The 16,605-nt window shown below is 42.5% G+C and overlaps 1 protein-coding gene across 3 annotated transcripts in view; it reads right to left on the reverse strand.

The window, feature by feature from the left end:
- LPCAT2 (lysophosphatidylcholine acyltransferase 2) overlaps positions 1 to 16,605 on the reverse strand; it is a 54,384-nt gene that overhangs the window by 22,375 nt on the left and 15,404 nt on the right. For all 3 annotated transcript variants that reach the window (XM_040982691.1, XM_040982690.1, XM_040982692.1), the window contains 5 exons: positions 16,229 to 16,263; positions 12,985 to 13,039; positions 3,805 to 3,887; positions 2,566 to 2,691; positions 1,490 to 1,643 (listed from right to left, as the gene is read on the reverse strand). In XM_040982691.1, coding sequence (XP_040838625.1) covers positions 1,490 to 1,643; positions 2,566 to 2,691; positions 3,805 to 3,887; positions 12,985 to 13,039; positions 16,229 to 16,263 — 453 coding nt within the window. The remainder of the gene's footprint in view (positions 1 to 1,489; positions 1,644 to 2,565; positions 2,692 to 3,804; positions 3,888 to 12,984; positions 13,040 to 16,228; positions 16,264 to 16,605) is intronic.

Here is a 16,605-nt window from a genome sequence, read left to right on the forward strand (position 1 = left end):
GCAGTGTGGGAACAGGGTGGATTTCACAGTCCAGTCCACCCCCTCTAAAGCCAAATCGGGCACCATTTTGTTTAAGGAGGAAAAGGCAAGGGAAAGAACTGAGCACACCTTCAGCTGGGAGTGAACTGATTTCTGACTCAGTGAATTGCAATAGCATGGCATCCTACAGATTTCACCCAAGATAGGTCTGGGTAGCCCTCAGACCTGACGGCCAGCAGAGCAAGAACTCTAGTAGTAACATGTCAGACGCCCCTCTTCCTCCAGATACTAGCATTCCCCTGGTCCTCAAGCCTTCCCACCCTGGTCAACTACGTAAATATAATCAAAAATTTTAAATAAAATTATGTAAAAAAAAAACAGGAAGAGAAAGAGAGCTTTTTTTTTTAATCTGTTGTCTTACTCTTCATGTGTCATCAAGGACTGGACCAGGATAAAACAAAAAAGAACACAAAACCTCGACCCCAGTGAAATAAAAATCTACATTCATACAAAAACATACGCATGAATGTTAGATTAGAGCTATATTCAAAACTAATTCCAATCAGACACAAACCAAATATTCCTCAACTGGGGACTAAACTACATTACATTCAAGCAAAGAAGTACAATTTGACAGTCAAAGGGAATAAGTTACTGTTAGGTCTATCCTCCACATCTCAAATGCGTTACGATAAATAAAAAGCCACCTAACAACTGAGTGAGTCCACAGATGCAGCATCTGGAAGAAGTGCAATGGGGAACAAGAACAGACTGGCGACCGGCCAGGGTTAGAGGTGGGGGAAGGACCACAAGGGAACTTTTTACATGTTTGACCAGTGTGTGACTGAAGGTAGGAGTAGCCACAAATCATAACTCCTTTGTTATAAGTTTCTTAAAACTCACAGATGCGTAACCAAAAGACCACATTGTACATTGTCTTTATACATTGCAAAATTAGAAGCATGTAATTTGAGATCCTGATGTAATTCTCCTAAGGAAACTGTCACACAGCTCAGGAATCTACCTGCACACTCGTACCCAGCAAGCCATCCCCAGCACGATGGCAAAAGGCCGGACTTTAACTGAAACTTCTCTTACCAAACATCATTTGAAACAAAATCTGTTGATTCTCACATACTTTAGGGAAAGTCCAAAAGCCTTTAAAATAGACTATTACCACTGATGTCATCATTGTATGACTTTTGATACAAATTTTCAAATTCCTGTCAACTCATATAAACTTTGCTAATTCTGTACTATAAATGTGGCTGTATGCTTACAATATTTACTTCTGACCCGATCTTTGAAATTGATAGTATCACAGATGTTGTGATACATGCATACACAATTATTATTATTATTATTAGGAAACACAAAATCACACAATTAAACCACAGCTTCAGCCTTAAAACTTCTAACACTGATCTGGCAAGCTTAATGCCTGCCACATGGATGGCTGCTCTGTGGGAAATGGCAACGTGAAAATGTTAAAGATCACATTTTAACTTACCCTGTCAAAGAGTGCAAAAAGTTGTCTTAAGACATCTGAAATGGGCAACTTTAAATATTCTGCAAATTCTTCAATCCCAATTCTTCCTCCTTTTGAGGAACTTGCAATAGATGCATATTCATCCAAATGCTTGCGAATACCATCCCAATCCAATCTAAACAAAAACAATAAATGCATGTGATTAATTATTCATAATTATCATGAACATCACTTAATTTGTCAGAGGGAGACTATTTTAAATGTGAACTTTGCAAGGGAGAATAAATAGGTATTTAAAAGAACATGTAGAACAAGTAGGCAAAATAAATTTTTTTTGAAGATTTATTTGTTGTTTTTACTTGACAGCCAGAGTTACAGAGAGATGGATGAAGAGAGAGCGAAAGCAAGAGAGAGAGAGAAGAGATTCCCATTCAGTGGTTCACTCCCCAAATGGCTGCAAAGCTGGGAGCCAGGATTTTGTTGTGGCTCTCCTACGTGGATCCGGGAACCCAAGGACTTGAGCCATACTCCACTGCTTTTCCAGGCCATTAAACAGGGAGCTGGAAAGGAAGTGGAGCCGCCAGGACTAGAACTGGTCCCCACATGGGATGTCAATGCTGCAGTTGAAGGCTGAGCCTCCTACACCACTGCTCTAGCTCCTGGCTGTAGTTTTTTAAAAGTAGGTACCAAGTTTGAAAAAAAAAAAAAAAAAGAGGAAACCCAAGTTAAGTGTCCAAAGCTCAGTGATGGTCAGAATTTGTATTATGCAAATAAATTCATGTTTCGCACATGGAGTTCTCAGTATCATCTAATCACACTCATTCCCCACAATGGCACGGCTGCTCTGACCTACCCGAGAGATGGAAGGTGATCTGTGTGGATCCAGAACCCCTCTAGCCCCAGCTCTTGCTGTGACCAAGGCACCTGCCTCTGAGATAACTGCTGTTGAAAACACAAAACTGGATGAACAGAATAGGACAGAAATGCATCTCTACAGTTTTCCTAATGTGAGCACTAGAAGCAGGCTTGAACGAAGCCAAGAAGAAAGGAACAGAGAGGAAAACTTTATGAAAATAGTCATTTCACAATACACTCACTTCAATTTTCGGCTGATTTTGGTGAATTCCACCAGTCCAGCTTCCATAGGCAGTGTCAGCTGTCCGGCTGAAATCATTAACCTGCAGTCCTCATAGGTGTGGTCTGTAACTGGTACTCCCAGGGCTCTAAAAGCATTAAGAAGCACAACAAAATTCCAGTTTTTTTTTTTAAAGCAATGATTATTCTTTCTCTCTGTCTCTTCTTCTCTCTGTACATGTCCTTCCAATAAAAAATAATAAAGTATGTCTTTATAAAAAAATAAGTAGAGGATGGCCCACTTATGTGGGAGACCCAGAGGAAACTCCTGATTCCTGGCTTCAGATCAGCTCAGCTCCAGCCATTGTCTCCAACTGGGAAGTGAACCAGCAGACAGAACATCTTTCTGTATCTCAACCTTTCCAATAAATAATAAACAATAAAATGATAAAAATAAAGTGTTTTCTAAATTTAAAAACTTCGTGTTTGTAGTTCTTTTTGTGTTTTGCATGTGTGAAAAAAAATATTTATTTACTTCATTTTACCATGATACAGTCCCATAGGCACTGGATTTGTCCTTAGAGAAAAAACACCACTGCCCTGTTAGCTCCAAACCTGCTCCTAGGCATGAGAGAGGGCGTGGATGCGCGGGGAGAGGTGCTGCACCTGCAGCTCTCGGCAGCGGTCTGGGAGGTGCAACAGGGAGGTGGCATGGTCTCTCATTCCTGGACACTGATTGATCTAATCAGCACAGGGACCAGTTAAAAAGCTCTGAAGTGCAGGAAGTTACTGGCTCTGGACTGTGCAGTTTCTAAATCTTAAATTTACAACCATCTCTACATAGGAGCAACTTTCTCACGTCTCCGTGAACCTTGTTCCCTTGCAAACTTTCTTTCTGGTGGTACTCCCAACCCTGGGCAGCTGTCTGGAGACAACAGAGATAGAAAGTGGGATGATCGCAAGTGACTGTCAGCTCACAGTGATGGGTCAGCTTGGAAGGTCCACCCGTGGACTGACCTTTCCCAGTTACCCCTGGACTCCTGCCTTCACCTTCCTGGTGAGCACACAAGTCCATTAGTTTGGGGCTACAGCTGGGGAAATACTTACAGATTTACTGTGTCCCTGCACACATTATTTTATGTACCAAAATGAGCTGAAGAATGAAACCCTTGGGGAAAAAGAAAACCTTAAAACTATGTGAAGTGACATTCACTAATACTTTTCAAATCATTTACTGGCTGTAATCAGACGTGGACACTTACTCAGCCATGAAATTCCGAACTCTACTGGCGAAAAGAACAGGGTCATTTCTTTCCTCCTCGCTTGGTACTTGCACAGGCATAAACTGAAAGAGAGAACAGACCTTTCCATCACAACTCAGGACCTCGGCTCAAGGAGGCTGAGAAACTCAACATACCGAGTCTCTGGCAATACGTTCCACTCTCCACCTTTCAGAGCAGAGGTTCCAAGCATAACGGAAGGAGTATCAGCTTGGGCTTGGAAAATCCTGGGCTGTGTCATTTAGCTTAACTGTCTCCTCAGCTCCCAAGGAGAAGCAGGGTCACCTGCTCCCCTCCTTGCCATTAAGACAGAACAAGTGCATGTTCGGAATTCTGGAAGGTGTAAAGTCGGAGCCGGATCTCGGGCCCAGAGCTGCTTTTTCTACCACTCCCATCTCTTCCTGTGGGCATGCTCCTTTTTTCTCGTTTCCGTTTGTCTTCATAGTTTTGTCTTTCTAGCCATGTAACAACCACATTTGTACCAGTTGATCAAATTTTGTTTTCTCCCTTTAAAAACAAACTTTAGGATTGATTTTTGTTTAACATTATTTTACTTTCTGCTCTGTCACTCTTGCTTCTATTTTTTTTCCCCTTTAACTTCTATGTTACTTCATTTATACTATCCTTGTTTTTATAGTTTTCTTAGACTACAAAGGCTTTGGTGTCATATTCAAGTCACTATATATCTTGGGGGCGTCTACCATATACCAGGTCAACACAAATAGGACCTTCTTGCCTCAAGAAAATCCATATATATGTGTGTATATATACATAAATATAACACAAATTATATATCCATGCACATATAACTTTATACATAATTATATGCTATATAATTAATGTTTCATCATATTAAATATCACATTATTTAATATAACATATACTATGCAATATATAAATTATATTTTCTATTAGATTAATATTTCTTATAGAATAAATCCGATTTTTTATATAATGAGTATGTATAGTATATAATAAAATATACAATATTTTTATTGAAAGGCAAGGAGACAGAGCGAGATCTCCCATCCACTGGTTCACTACCCAAAATAAATGCTGGGATTGGGCCAGGCAGAAGCAAGGAAGTCCAAATAAGTCTCTCGCCTAGGAGACAGAGTCTTAAGTACTTGAGCCAGTACCTGCTGCCTCCCAGGGTGTTTGATAACTGGAAGCTGGAATTTAGGAAGGGATCTGATCTGAGAGCTAATACTTGATCCCAACTTTGTAAGCATAAGGATAATTTCTGCCAGCAGCTCCTGTTTGATCCATTATGACTATGTACCAGGTACAAGGCTAGATACTTTATATGTAGTATTTCACTGCATTCATTCTCCCTCCATTTTGTTACAGGGAGTGTGAGTTCATAAAGGTGAGAAATTTGCTGAAGGACTCATGGTCCTTCCATTCCTTCCATTCCTCAGACACTGTTGAGGCATGTCTTATGCGTTATGCACTGTGCTGAGCCCTGACGACTTGGCAACACAGCATCTACCTATAAGAAGCCCTGTGTGCAATGGGACGGAGAGTTCAGGGATATTGAATTAAATTCACATTCATTAAGCACCTACTGTGTGCTGAGTACTTTGGCTTTATCCCACCAACTCTCAACAACTCCTTGAGGCAAAGCGGACCTTTTCCATCTGATAAAGAACGTGGCTTCAAGAGATTAAACAACATAACCCCCAACACATAACGGCCAACACATAAATGGCAGGGCCATGACTTCAAAGAAAAGGATCTGTAAGAAACAGTTCCACTGTGTCAGATGGACCAGCTTTCAAACCTTGTTAAGTTGCCTATGGATGCTGGTGATTCAGAGACGAAGTTTAAGTAAGGGGGTGATGTGACCAGGTCCAAGGTAAGTTTGTTTTTTGTTTTGTTTTGTTTTTAGTTATTTGGGAAGCAGAAAGGTGGGGGAGTGGTGTGAGGGATAGAAGGGTCTCACCATTTCACAATCCACACTTTGACAACAGCTGGGGCAGATCCTAGGCCACAGCCAGGATCCTGTAAATCCAACCATGTCTCCCACGTGGGTGACAGGGACCCAGGAGCTATCACCTGCATCCCCCAGGGTCTGTGATGGCAGGATGCTGGCATCAGGGTCCAGAGCTGGGAGCCTGGGCACTCCAATGTGGGATGCAGGTGTCTTACTCCTGGGTCAAATGCTAACCTCTGAGTGGTCACTTGGGTGGTGAGGAATGGACACACGTAGGAGCAAGAGGCTAAGAGCCCCAAGCACATGGAAGCTCCTGCAATGCTCCTGGGGAGAGGGCAGGACCCAGAACGGAGGGAGGGAGAGGATGAGGAGCAGGAGGAGGGTGGTAAGGACACAGAGGCATTTTAACACAAAATGGGTAGAAATTAGATAATAATGTGCCAACGTGCTGTCATTTTCCTTTCACATGTTTTTATTAAACTTCCTCTCCAAGGAGACGAGGGACTTTTGCAGAAAACAAGCACCTGGCTTGTGTTGCTGCCATAGCTCTGCTGTATCATTCTGGAAAAATCAATTAGCTTTTCTGAGCTCAGCCCCCTCTCCTGTCAACTAGAAAACTTACAGTAAATGGTCTCTAAGGTCCCTTTCCATTGGAATTCTGTGGGTAGTTCTCCAGCATCTGTTTATTTTTTACGGTGGAAAAATAATCTCAACCACCACTAGAGGTCCCCACACCACTTAGATATCCAGACAGTCTTAGCAAATACTCCTCAAAGTTCACTCTATCTGGATCTAATAAAATTTCTTTGCATTTGTTGAGTGTGAAAACCAAAGAAAACAGTAAATTAAAATCAATTTCCACAATATAGCATAATCAACTAAAGTTTTAACCTGCCATATATTTCCTTATTTAAAAAAAAGCAAAATGATCATTTATAATGTACTTGATATGTAGGCCATAAAAGAACATTTGGAAAATCCTTAAAAATAAACTACTGCTACTGTGTTAACCAAACATAAGAGAAGAAACTATAGTTTGGTTGCTGTTCATGCACGGAACATTTTCCATAAAATGTTTCTTAATAACTCTCATATGGGCATGGCATTTCATTTTTGAAGGAAAAAATTTTGCTGAGAGTGCAAAATAATTAAAAAGGTGACAACTGGCACTCTGAGGCCTTGCATCCCTAAGTCTTCTTAGAATCCAACGAAAATTCGAATTAAAGAAAAGTTTATTCCTCTTGGATAAGTTCGGCCTAGCTACGTCTTATTTCTCTTTTGTACAAAGCCTCTAACAGTTCATTGCACAAACACGCCTGCCTTTTGAAAAAGATCAACCAAAGAAAGGGGAACCCAGCTGCCTTTATCTGCGGTTGCCACAATACGCATGTAAGTAGCCAGTGACCTCAGGATGCTGAGTTTCCTTTTCTCTCGTGACTCTCAGGCCTCATATGATGACTGCTTTGACATCTGGACTTCATAGATCCTCCACCTGGCCACAAGACCTAGTTCTCAACTTCATGCTGGTCATGAAAGCAAACATCCAACCCTCATCTCTTCCTGTGACAGGTTCTTAGCACAATCCATGCACAGGCCCTGATTTTGGCACACACAGACTCTCACAACCTAATGTCACATTTGGACCTAGTCAGTCTGCTTTATCCATTGCCTCTCGCAACACTGCCCGGCCACACGCCTCGACCCAGCACCTGGGATTCCTGCACATCTGGACCCTTCCATCACCCAGACTCTCATTACTGCTACACCCATAAAAAAAAAATGTCCAGAACAATTCTTGGACACTGCTGCAGAGTGCTAAACACAGTTACACATCCTCCATGCCTTTCAAGTTGCAGCATACTCCCCCTGGCTCAATGCACTTCCTTCTTAACTTCATAAAGAAGAGAGCCTAGAGGAACTCCTCTGCCCTTCCTTATTGCACAACAGACTGGCTTCTCTCCAGCTAATCTTTTCTACTTCTAACACACTACACCTTCCCCATATCTTCTTCTACAGCAGATAAGGGTGTAGACAGAGGTGTAGAAGAGGCCCTGCCTCCTCTTGGTTTTCAAGTGCATTCAAGACAAAGATGAAAGTCCTCAGCCTCCACTGACTTTTAGTTCTTCACACAAATGCTCAGTACCAGCAACTCCAGCGCATTCTTGGCTTCTGCATGACATCAAGAATATTCCATTCTACCAAATTAACAATGATGAGCAAGAGGAAGACTGAGGTGCGATGACACTAAATCTTTTCTTTCTCCTTTGTAACAGAAGGGACTTTTAAAGTTCAATATAACAGCTGTACAGCTCAAGTTCTTCCCACAATGCTTCTAAATTTTCACAGACAGAATGCAATGAAGGAAGAGATCCATGCTGAATCCTTGCTGCTTCATTCCCCAAAGAACAGAAATATCCAGATGGGCCCAGCACAATACCCGAGCGGCTCAAGTCCTCACCTTGCACGCACTGGAATCCCACATCAGCACCAGTTCTAATCCCAGCAGCCCCACTTCCCATCCAGCTCCCTGCCTGTGGCCTGGGAAGGCATTAGAGGATGACCCAAAGCATTTGGGACCCTGCATCCACATGGGAGACCTGGAAGAGGCTCCTGGCTTCGGATCGGCTCAGCTCCATCCATTGTAGCCACTTGGGGAGTGAATCAGCAGAAAGAAAATTTTCTTCTGTTTCTCCTTCTCTCTGCATATCTGACTTTCCAACAAAAAATATTTTTTTTTAAAAAAAAAAGAAACATCCAGGTAAGCGCAGTGAATGCCAAACATGTGCCACATGCCAAGTTGTAGGTCGCCTTGCTAACCTCTTAACCCTGCACAGCAGGCATGATCACGCCTGCTTTGCTAGTGAGAACATAGGCTGAGAGAGGCTTGAGGAATTTTCTCAAATATACACAAATAGGTAGAAACCGGATGAAAACAACACTCTGGATAATACTCTTTATGATTGTTATTTTCATTCATGTATTTGAAAGGCAGAGCTACACGGGAGGGCAGAAGGGAGAGAAAGCTCGCACACACTTCTGTTATTTCACTCCCTAAATAACTGAAACGACCCGGACTGGGCCAGGCTGACGCTCGGAACAGGAATTCCATCTGGATCTCCCGCACGGATGCAGGGGTCCAATCACGTGGGCCATTTCCACTGCTTTCCCAGGGGCATTAGCTGGAAGCCAGGTCAGAAGTGGAGCAGCCAGGACTTGAACTGACACCCAAATGAGATGCTAGCATCACAGGAGGCAGCCTAACTGGCTGAACCACAATACTGGCCCCGGGTAACATTCTTTTTATTACTCCGCCCCTCTGGAAGCACTTACAAATACCAGCCTTCTATCTATGTCTAGTTACCTATGTGATCTGTACACATATATGAGAACGTGTGCATTTTGTGTGCTAGACATTGTGTAAAAGGTTCATTTCAATTCACAATTACAAGTAGTTTAATAGCTCTGGATATTTAAATAAACCATATAAAAGTATTTGATTCTTCCCTAATAAATCAGACGCCTGAAGATTTTTTTAAATGATGTGTGTGTGTGTACTGACCATAACACTCATTACTAATTACAATTCTTTTCTTAAATCAGAGGTTTTTTTAAAGGAAAAAAATTCCTTTGTATTACTTAAAATAATGAATTGCTCGCCATAAAGTATGTTAGGCCTAATGGTAATGAGTTTCATAAAAAAAATCTTCCAGATTTCCTACAGGAAAAAAAAAGTATGGCTTCTAAAGTTGAGATAATGTGAATGTCACAGCCCAGGAGGACAGACACTCACTGGATACACACTGAGAAGACCATGTTCCCACTCCTAGACCAGCTGCTGCCCACACAGTTGCTACACAGTATGACTTAGCACTTACTGTCTCTCATGAGACAAGCTAGCCTAATTTATGTCGCAATCAGCAAAGTTTCATACGCTGGTGATGTCATTCCCTCTGCCCCTGAGCCATGTGTTACCCAGGTGTGTTTGTGAAGCAGCTGTGTGAGAAAGGTGGTTCCTGCAGGACCCTTCGAGAATTTCGCCACATTGTGAAGCAAAACTTGACTTCCAGTAGAACCCTTCTGTCGGTGCAAGCCCTCGCCGCTGCTCACTGACACCAAACGACCAATTGCATGGGACATGAGGTTTGGGACAGACCGCATTTTTCCAGCCCAAGAGTCAAGAGATCATAACCTCTTCAAAAATAAGTCTTCACTTTGGGGAATCTGAGAGAGAAGGGCAGAGATGTAGGGAAATCTTTGTCAATATGACAGTCCCTCGATCTTAGATATCAAGTTCTTGAGAATCAAGGAGTCTGGTAGTAGACATTAATGAGGGGAGATTTGGGAAGATTAAGGGCACACTGAACTATCCTGTGACTCACAGAGGAGCTGGAAGGGACTCTTCAGTAGTCCAAACTTTAAACTTGTAAAGTGAATGCTGTGTTCTTGAATATACATCTTGAATTAGGTTTACTTAATATTCAAGATCTAGGGCCCAGCGCTGTGGCCTAGTGGCTGAAGTCCTTGCCTTGAACGCGCTGGGATCCCACATGGGTGCTAGTTCTAATCCCGGCAGCTCCACTTCCCATTCAGCTCCCTGCTTGTGGCCTGGGAAAGCAGTCGAGAATGGCCCAAAGCCTTGGGATCCTGCACCAGCGTGGGAGACCTGGAGGAAAGTTCCTGGCTCCTGGTTTCAGATATCACAGCACAGCACCAGTCATTGCAGTCACTTGGGGAGTGGAGCATTGGACGGAAAATCTTCCTCTCTGTCTCTCCTCCTTTCTGTATATCTGACTTTGCAATAAAAATAAATAAATCTTTTTTTAAAATTTCAAGATCTAAAATCATGCTTAAGACAATAAAAAGATTGTCCATCACTTTTTAAAGGGGGAAAAGGCAAGCGTAAAGCTTCCAAAAGCCCAAGACAATTGAGACTGGCGATTGCTGACCACGCTCTGCTCAGCCTGCTGGTGGAAAAGCTGCAGCTCCTGGGGCAGCACTCCTTGAAAGCCTCACACGTACAGCTGGACGACTCCTGTGGCATAGTCATCCAAACAGCAGGGAATTAAAATATCCAAATATCATAAAGTCACTAGGAATCACCAGTAACATCATAAGTCTAAAATAAATGTAACTAAAATAAGAACACCGCAGTTCTAGCCTTGAACTATATGCTTTCGCCCAGCACCACAATTCTAAGTGAGATATCAAACGCCTCCCGATTCAGCTACTGTCCACTGGCAGAAAGTCACCGTGCTTGTAAAGTTATGGAACAAAGGATGTCTTCTTTTTCTCTGCCAGAGAATATTATCCAAGCAGGTCTCAGAACCAGCTGGATAAATACAAACACTGTCATTTCAGAAAGAAAGGGAGAAAGCCACAACACGGAAAGGAACTGTGGTAACAGCAGGCGGAGCACAAAATGAGGAATTTGCATCTTTCTGTTGTAATGTAGCTCAACTGTTGACAGACAAGTGTGGTAGACACAAAGCGCAGCTCCATGTGCAACTCCATGGCTGGTGCTAGATCTGTGTGTGTGTGTGTGTGTGTGTGTGTGTGTGTGTGTGTGTGTGAGAGAGAGAGAGAGAGAGAGAGAGAGAGAGAGAGAGAAAGAGAGAGAGTTCGTTGATTTTGGAGAGGGAGGAGAGCTGAGTTAGACCACCAGAGGGAGCAGCTACAAAGGGCCTGCTTATAAACAACACAACACAAGGCTTCCCCAAAATGTGTTCTGTGGGGCTGGTTCCGGGAGACACCCGGAGAACAAGGGAATGTGAGGTCAGTGCAGTCAAATATTTCAACAGCACTGGGAAGTACTGAGAGAAGAAACCAGGCAAATCTTTTTTTTTACCCTGGTACTTCCTAAGATACTAACACACAGAGTCAGTTTAAAACAAACAAACAACTTTCCAGAAACAAGTAAATACATCACAAGAACTAGTGCTGTGTTTTTTGATCACAATGAGAGTTGCTGTGCTGGCGTTAAAATTGGAGAGATGTGGAACAGAGCCAGTAAACAGATATTTCTGAGTCAGGCAGATAACCTGCAAATCTCAAGAAAAAATGTCACTACTGCCCTGGACGATGTGTTACTGCTGAGTACTTCCAAACGGCTGAAATACTGAGCCATTAAACAAAGCAAAAAATAGGATTCTAGTTCGTCACATTCCACAGCCTTCTCAGAACACTGGCCCCATTCAGAATTCCACATTGCATAGGCAAATATTTCATTACATATGTCATAGATGCAATCTGAAATTCCAGGCAAGAGTTCTTGGGCCTGAACATCCTCAGTCCTCCCCCTACAGAGCCCACCTGGGAGTGTCATTGAAATTCACTGCATTCTGAGTTCTAGCGACCATGCCACATCCCATCTAGGAACAGCTCAGAATGTCCAAACTGTTCTGATCTCTCCTCCGCATGCCACCTGCCACCGCAACTCAAAGGGAAGCACTGACCCTGGAAGGATGGATGGTATGGGGCCTCCCAGGTATGACTTTCCATGCACACAATGATCCTCTGATCTCTGTGTCTGTCCCCTAAACCCAGGGTTGCACCTGTCAGCTTTCATTGGACACAATCTCCAAGGAGTTGAAGGACCCTGCCAGCCACTATCATGCCCATTGTTGGGACAGAAAAGCATGGCATTTGTTTCCCCAGAGGTCAGTGTCAAAAGGAGTAAGAAGATGGACACGGGGGATGTGACTCTGAACAGCCACCCTGGTTCTAGGTTGGAAGTTCCCACACGCCTCCTAACATGAATCTCAGAGCTAAATCTGACAGCCTGCAATCAGATACACGATTTGCAATAAACCAGGGCTGATTTTTGTTTTAGTCAAGAAACAAGTAGAAAAAGAGAGACAGTTGGAGATCTTGTACCCATTAACTTACTCTACAGATGCTCCTAATTATAAAAGCTTGGCAAAACCAAATCTGGGAGCCTGGAACTCAATCCAAGTTTCTAGGTGGATGGCAGGGACCCAATTACCTAAGCGCATCACCTGCTGCCTCCCAGGGTCTACATCAGCAGGAAGAACCAGGAGCAAAATCAGTAGCACTGGGACGGACCCAGGCTCTCTCATCTTGGGTGTGGGTGTTGCCAGCAGGCTCTTAACCACCAGACTAAATGCTCATACCAAGGTCTTTTTGGTTGCAGACATTCCTATCTGGTCTTTAGGCTAGACATTTGAGGTCAAATCCTACGTTCCAAGGACACATTCTGAATGACTCACCTCAACTTCTACCTTTGTGAAGGGCTGGCAGAAAGTCAGCACACACAGCTGCAAACTGCAGAGAGAGAAAAAAAGAAGGACATCCTTATACGGCAATAAAAACAACGTTGGGCTGCACTTGACGCACGAGCACCCTCATAGCACCCTTCATTTACTAGTTTTCGTTTATAAATGATGCACCACTGCTGCAGGATTTTTTGGGCTTAAACTATTCTTGACATTGAAAAGCTAAAGACGATACCAAATATGGGCCATGAATCAGAGCCACAGCCCAACACACAAACCTCAAATGGCGACGTTTCCTTGACAACACCAACTCACATGCCTGAGTCCCCAGGGAAACTACCCATGGCCACATGTGCACATACAGAATGGTGCTTTAGGAAAACTCCCGAGTAGAAAGCCAGGTTTCTAAACTCTTCGTAGGCACACACACAAGTGCAAACACAAAATTGTCCTGGTGAGGAGCAGCATGGGGGAAGTGCGGAGGCCTGTGGTGCAGTGGCTTAAATGCATGCTTGGGGTACCTGGTTTCAATCCCAGTTACTCCACTTCTGATTCAGCTTCCCACTAACGGATGCTGGGGAGCAGGATCCTGGACCCGTATGGAGGACCCCGATGGAGTTCTGTGATCTGGCTTTGGCCATGCTCAGTCTCAGCTTAATGAGGGCATTTGGTGAGTAGACCAACAGATAGAAAATCTCCCTCTTTCAAATGAAAATAGATCATTTTAAAAATTGTTCCAGAAACAAACACATGCTTTGTATCCGTGGGAATCTGGTGGAAATTTTCAAAAGTTCATTGCCAAGTGAGACAATGACTCTCTTTCAACTCTCAAAGATAATTTTTGAAGTAGTTGTTTCCAATTGCAGCCTTCCAGTAGACTGCTGGACTGTGGCTATGATTTCGGTGAGATTGTTAGGTCAGCCTCGACTGCGAGCTGACCCAGGAACCAGGCAGAGTTGATTACACTACATGTTCAGGGGAACAACTAATCAGCCTTTATTATTATTATTATTGTTGTTGTTGTTGTTATTATTACTGTTAAGAAAGTTAAACACAATTTATCTGTAAAATTTACCCGAAGGGACACTTAAGGAAGTTAGGAATTTAAACAAGGGAGTTGGTTGAAAAGTAAGAACTCAGGAAGTAGATTTATCACTCCCATAAATCATTATAAATTGTTAATGCGCACTTTGAAAGGGAAAAGCAAATCTATAAACTCCAAAGTCAATAAATATTATCTGCATAAAATAGTTTCTGAATTATTTAAATGCGGTTATTTGAAGACAGAGATATTCTGAAAAGCCCAAGTGCAATAAAAAAGAAAAGGGGAGGGAAAAAACCCCTAACCCCTAACCGGAAGATCTTCTTAACCCTGTCTTGTCCACACCACGCACCAAAATAAATGTCTTCGGGAAGAGAAGACTCAGGCATAAACGTTGAGATGAGGCAGTGATGGAAAAACTGCTTTCCATTCATGTTCCGGTGTCGTGTTTGTGAAAATCTCTTCCTTAGAATCTGCATGGAGGGCAAGAGCAGTCAAGGAACCTGATTTCCAAACACCGTGCGTGGTGCTGACACTATCAGTAAGCAGAGCAGAGGACAAGGCCACACGTGGGCAAGCACCACGAGGCACCAGAACAAAACCAAACCAGGCCTTTTAAGGAGCCTGCGTCTGTTTACATGCTGAAGAAACCCCTGCCTCTCAACATACTTTCGTCTCTCCTGCTCAGAGTTCTGTACCTTATTCATACATTTCCCAGGGTAGAAGCCCAGAAGAACTAAGTCGCTCCAGTTCCTACCCTGACTGCCAGAAATCCTTCTATTTGATCTCCACATCTACCCAGACCGCTCCACAAGACAAAAACAAAAAAAAGTACTGTGCATACAGTGAACCCCAAGTCAGCAGCCCCCTAAGGAGGTTAACTATAAAGGCCCACGGGATGGCACATTCAGAGAAAATAACTATGTCATCCACCTTCTTTCTCTAACATGTTCTGGTATTTCCTAATTCTCCCTCGTACAAAACTTTAAAACCAGCAACACAAAACAACCATAGAGACAGGAAATTCGTATTCTAGCCTAATGAACAAACTGATTTCCTAGAGTGAAAAAGAATATACTGTCCAGATAGCTTGTGCAACTTACATCTTCTTTGATGTCGTTTGCTTAACTGCAACTACCAGCATAGTAGTCTAAAACTCCACCCGTGGCACCAATATCCCACACAGGTGTCAGTGTTCTAGCTGCTCCATTTCTCATCTAACTCCTCGCTTATGGCCTGAGAAAGCTGCTTGGGCCCCTGCCTGGGAGACCCAGAAGCTCGTGGCTCCTGGCTTCAGATCAGTTCAGCTCTGATCACAGTAACCATTTGGGGAGTGAACTAGTGAATGAAAGACCTTTTTCTCGGTATCTCTTTTTTCTCTCTGTGAAATCTGCCTTTCACATAAAAATAAATAAATTTTGTACTTAAAGGTAAGTTGTGATTTCCTTTGAAATATCTCCAAGTGGTCACCATCTCTGTTCATCGGCAATATTACTTGCACTCTGCACTTCACAGATCACAGCCCGGCCCGCCACTGGGGAAAGTCCTCAAGGGCAGGTGTTTCACAGACTCGTGTCAAAACTTAAACTGGTTCAGACTTCTCCAAGGGGCACTAACCAAAACAGCATGAGAGCAAGTTAAGATCCTATATGTACCATTCTTTTAAACGTGGATTTCACTGCTCAATTTAGTAATGAGATTGTATTTCTCTTCTCTCTTCAATTCTTAGAGAGAAATTATGTGCTTTCAAAACCCAAGATAAAAACTGAAATCTTGGTTAGCTGTTGCCCCCGCTCATATCACACTCATCAAGACTATTTCAAGCCATATGACTCAATTATTCTTAACCATGTAGACCTGGATATAAAATAAGAATGGATCTAAAGTAAAAATGCTAAATCTGCAATGGAAATAAAACTATAAAATTACAGCTAAGTAAAATGCTAATTGGGTCACTGGGATGCACACACCTGAGATGCACTTGAACATGATGGACAACCAGAATTCTGCATGTCGGAGACCACGGGCACTAACAGGAAGACAGTGAGTCAGCATGGAGACTCACAGTTACATGACTTAAAACTGACGAGAAGTCTTTACTTTCAGAAAGCAACAACTGTAAAACAAGAAATAATCTCTCTTTTTCTTCACTAACATACAACGGATACAAACTACGAATAGCCACAAACAACTTACAATGTGTATCCTTGCCATGTCCAGGTCACAGTATCCTACAATAATACAATATTTACACTGTTAGTCCAGAGGAAAAGTATCAAATGAAACAAAGATCTTATTTTAACATTGGGATTGACGTATATCTTCTCTGAAATTAAAAGCAACATTCTAAAAATCAAAATATGCATAATATTATTAAGAACAGTGGAACCCATCTAAAAATATTTTGGATTATGTAACGTACATAGCAAAAATTCATCCTTTTATATCATCATCTTTTTGGTGAAACAAGTTGTACCCAATTTTTTAGAACAATATTATATGTGCTCAGCTATGCATTTCCTAATAAGAACATATTGAGATAATTAATTTGCAAAAAAAGGAAGGGAGAGAGA

The sequence above is a fragment of the Ochotona curzoniae genome, unplaced genomic scaffold (assembly GCF_017591425.1).
Source record: "Ochotona curzoniae isolate NIBS_2020 unplaced genomic scaffold, NIBS_Ocur_1.0 contig_3622, whole genome shotgun sequence".
Lineage (NCBI taxonomy): Eukaryota > Metazoa > Chordata > Mammalia > Lagomorpha > Ochotonidae > Ochotona > Ochotona curzoniae.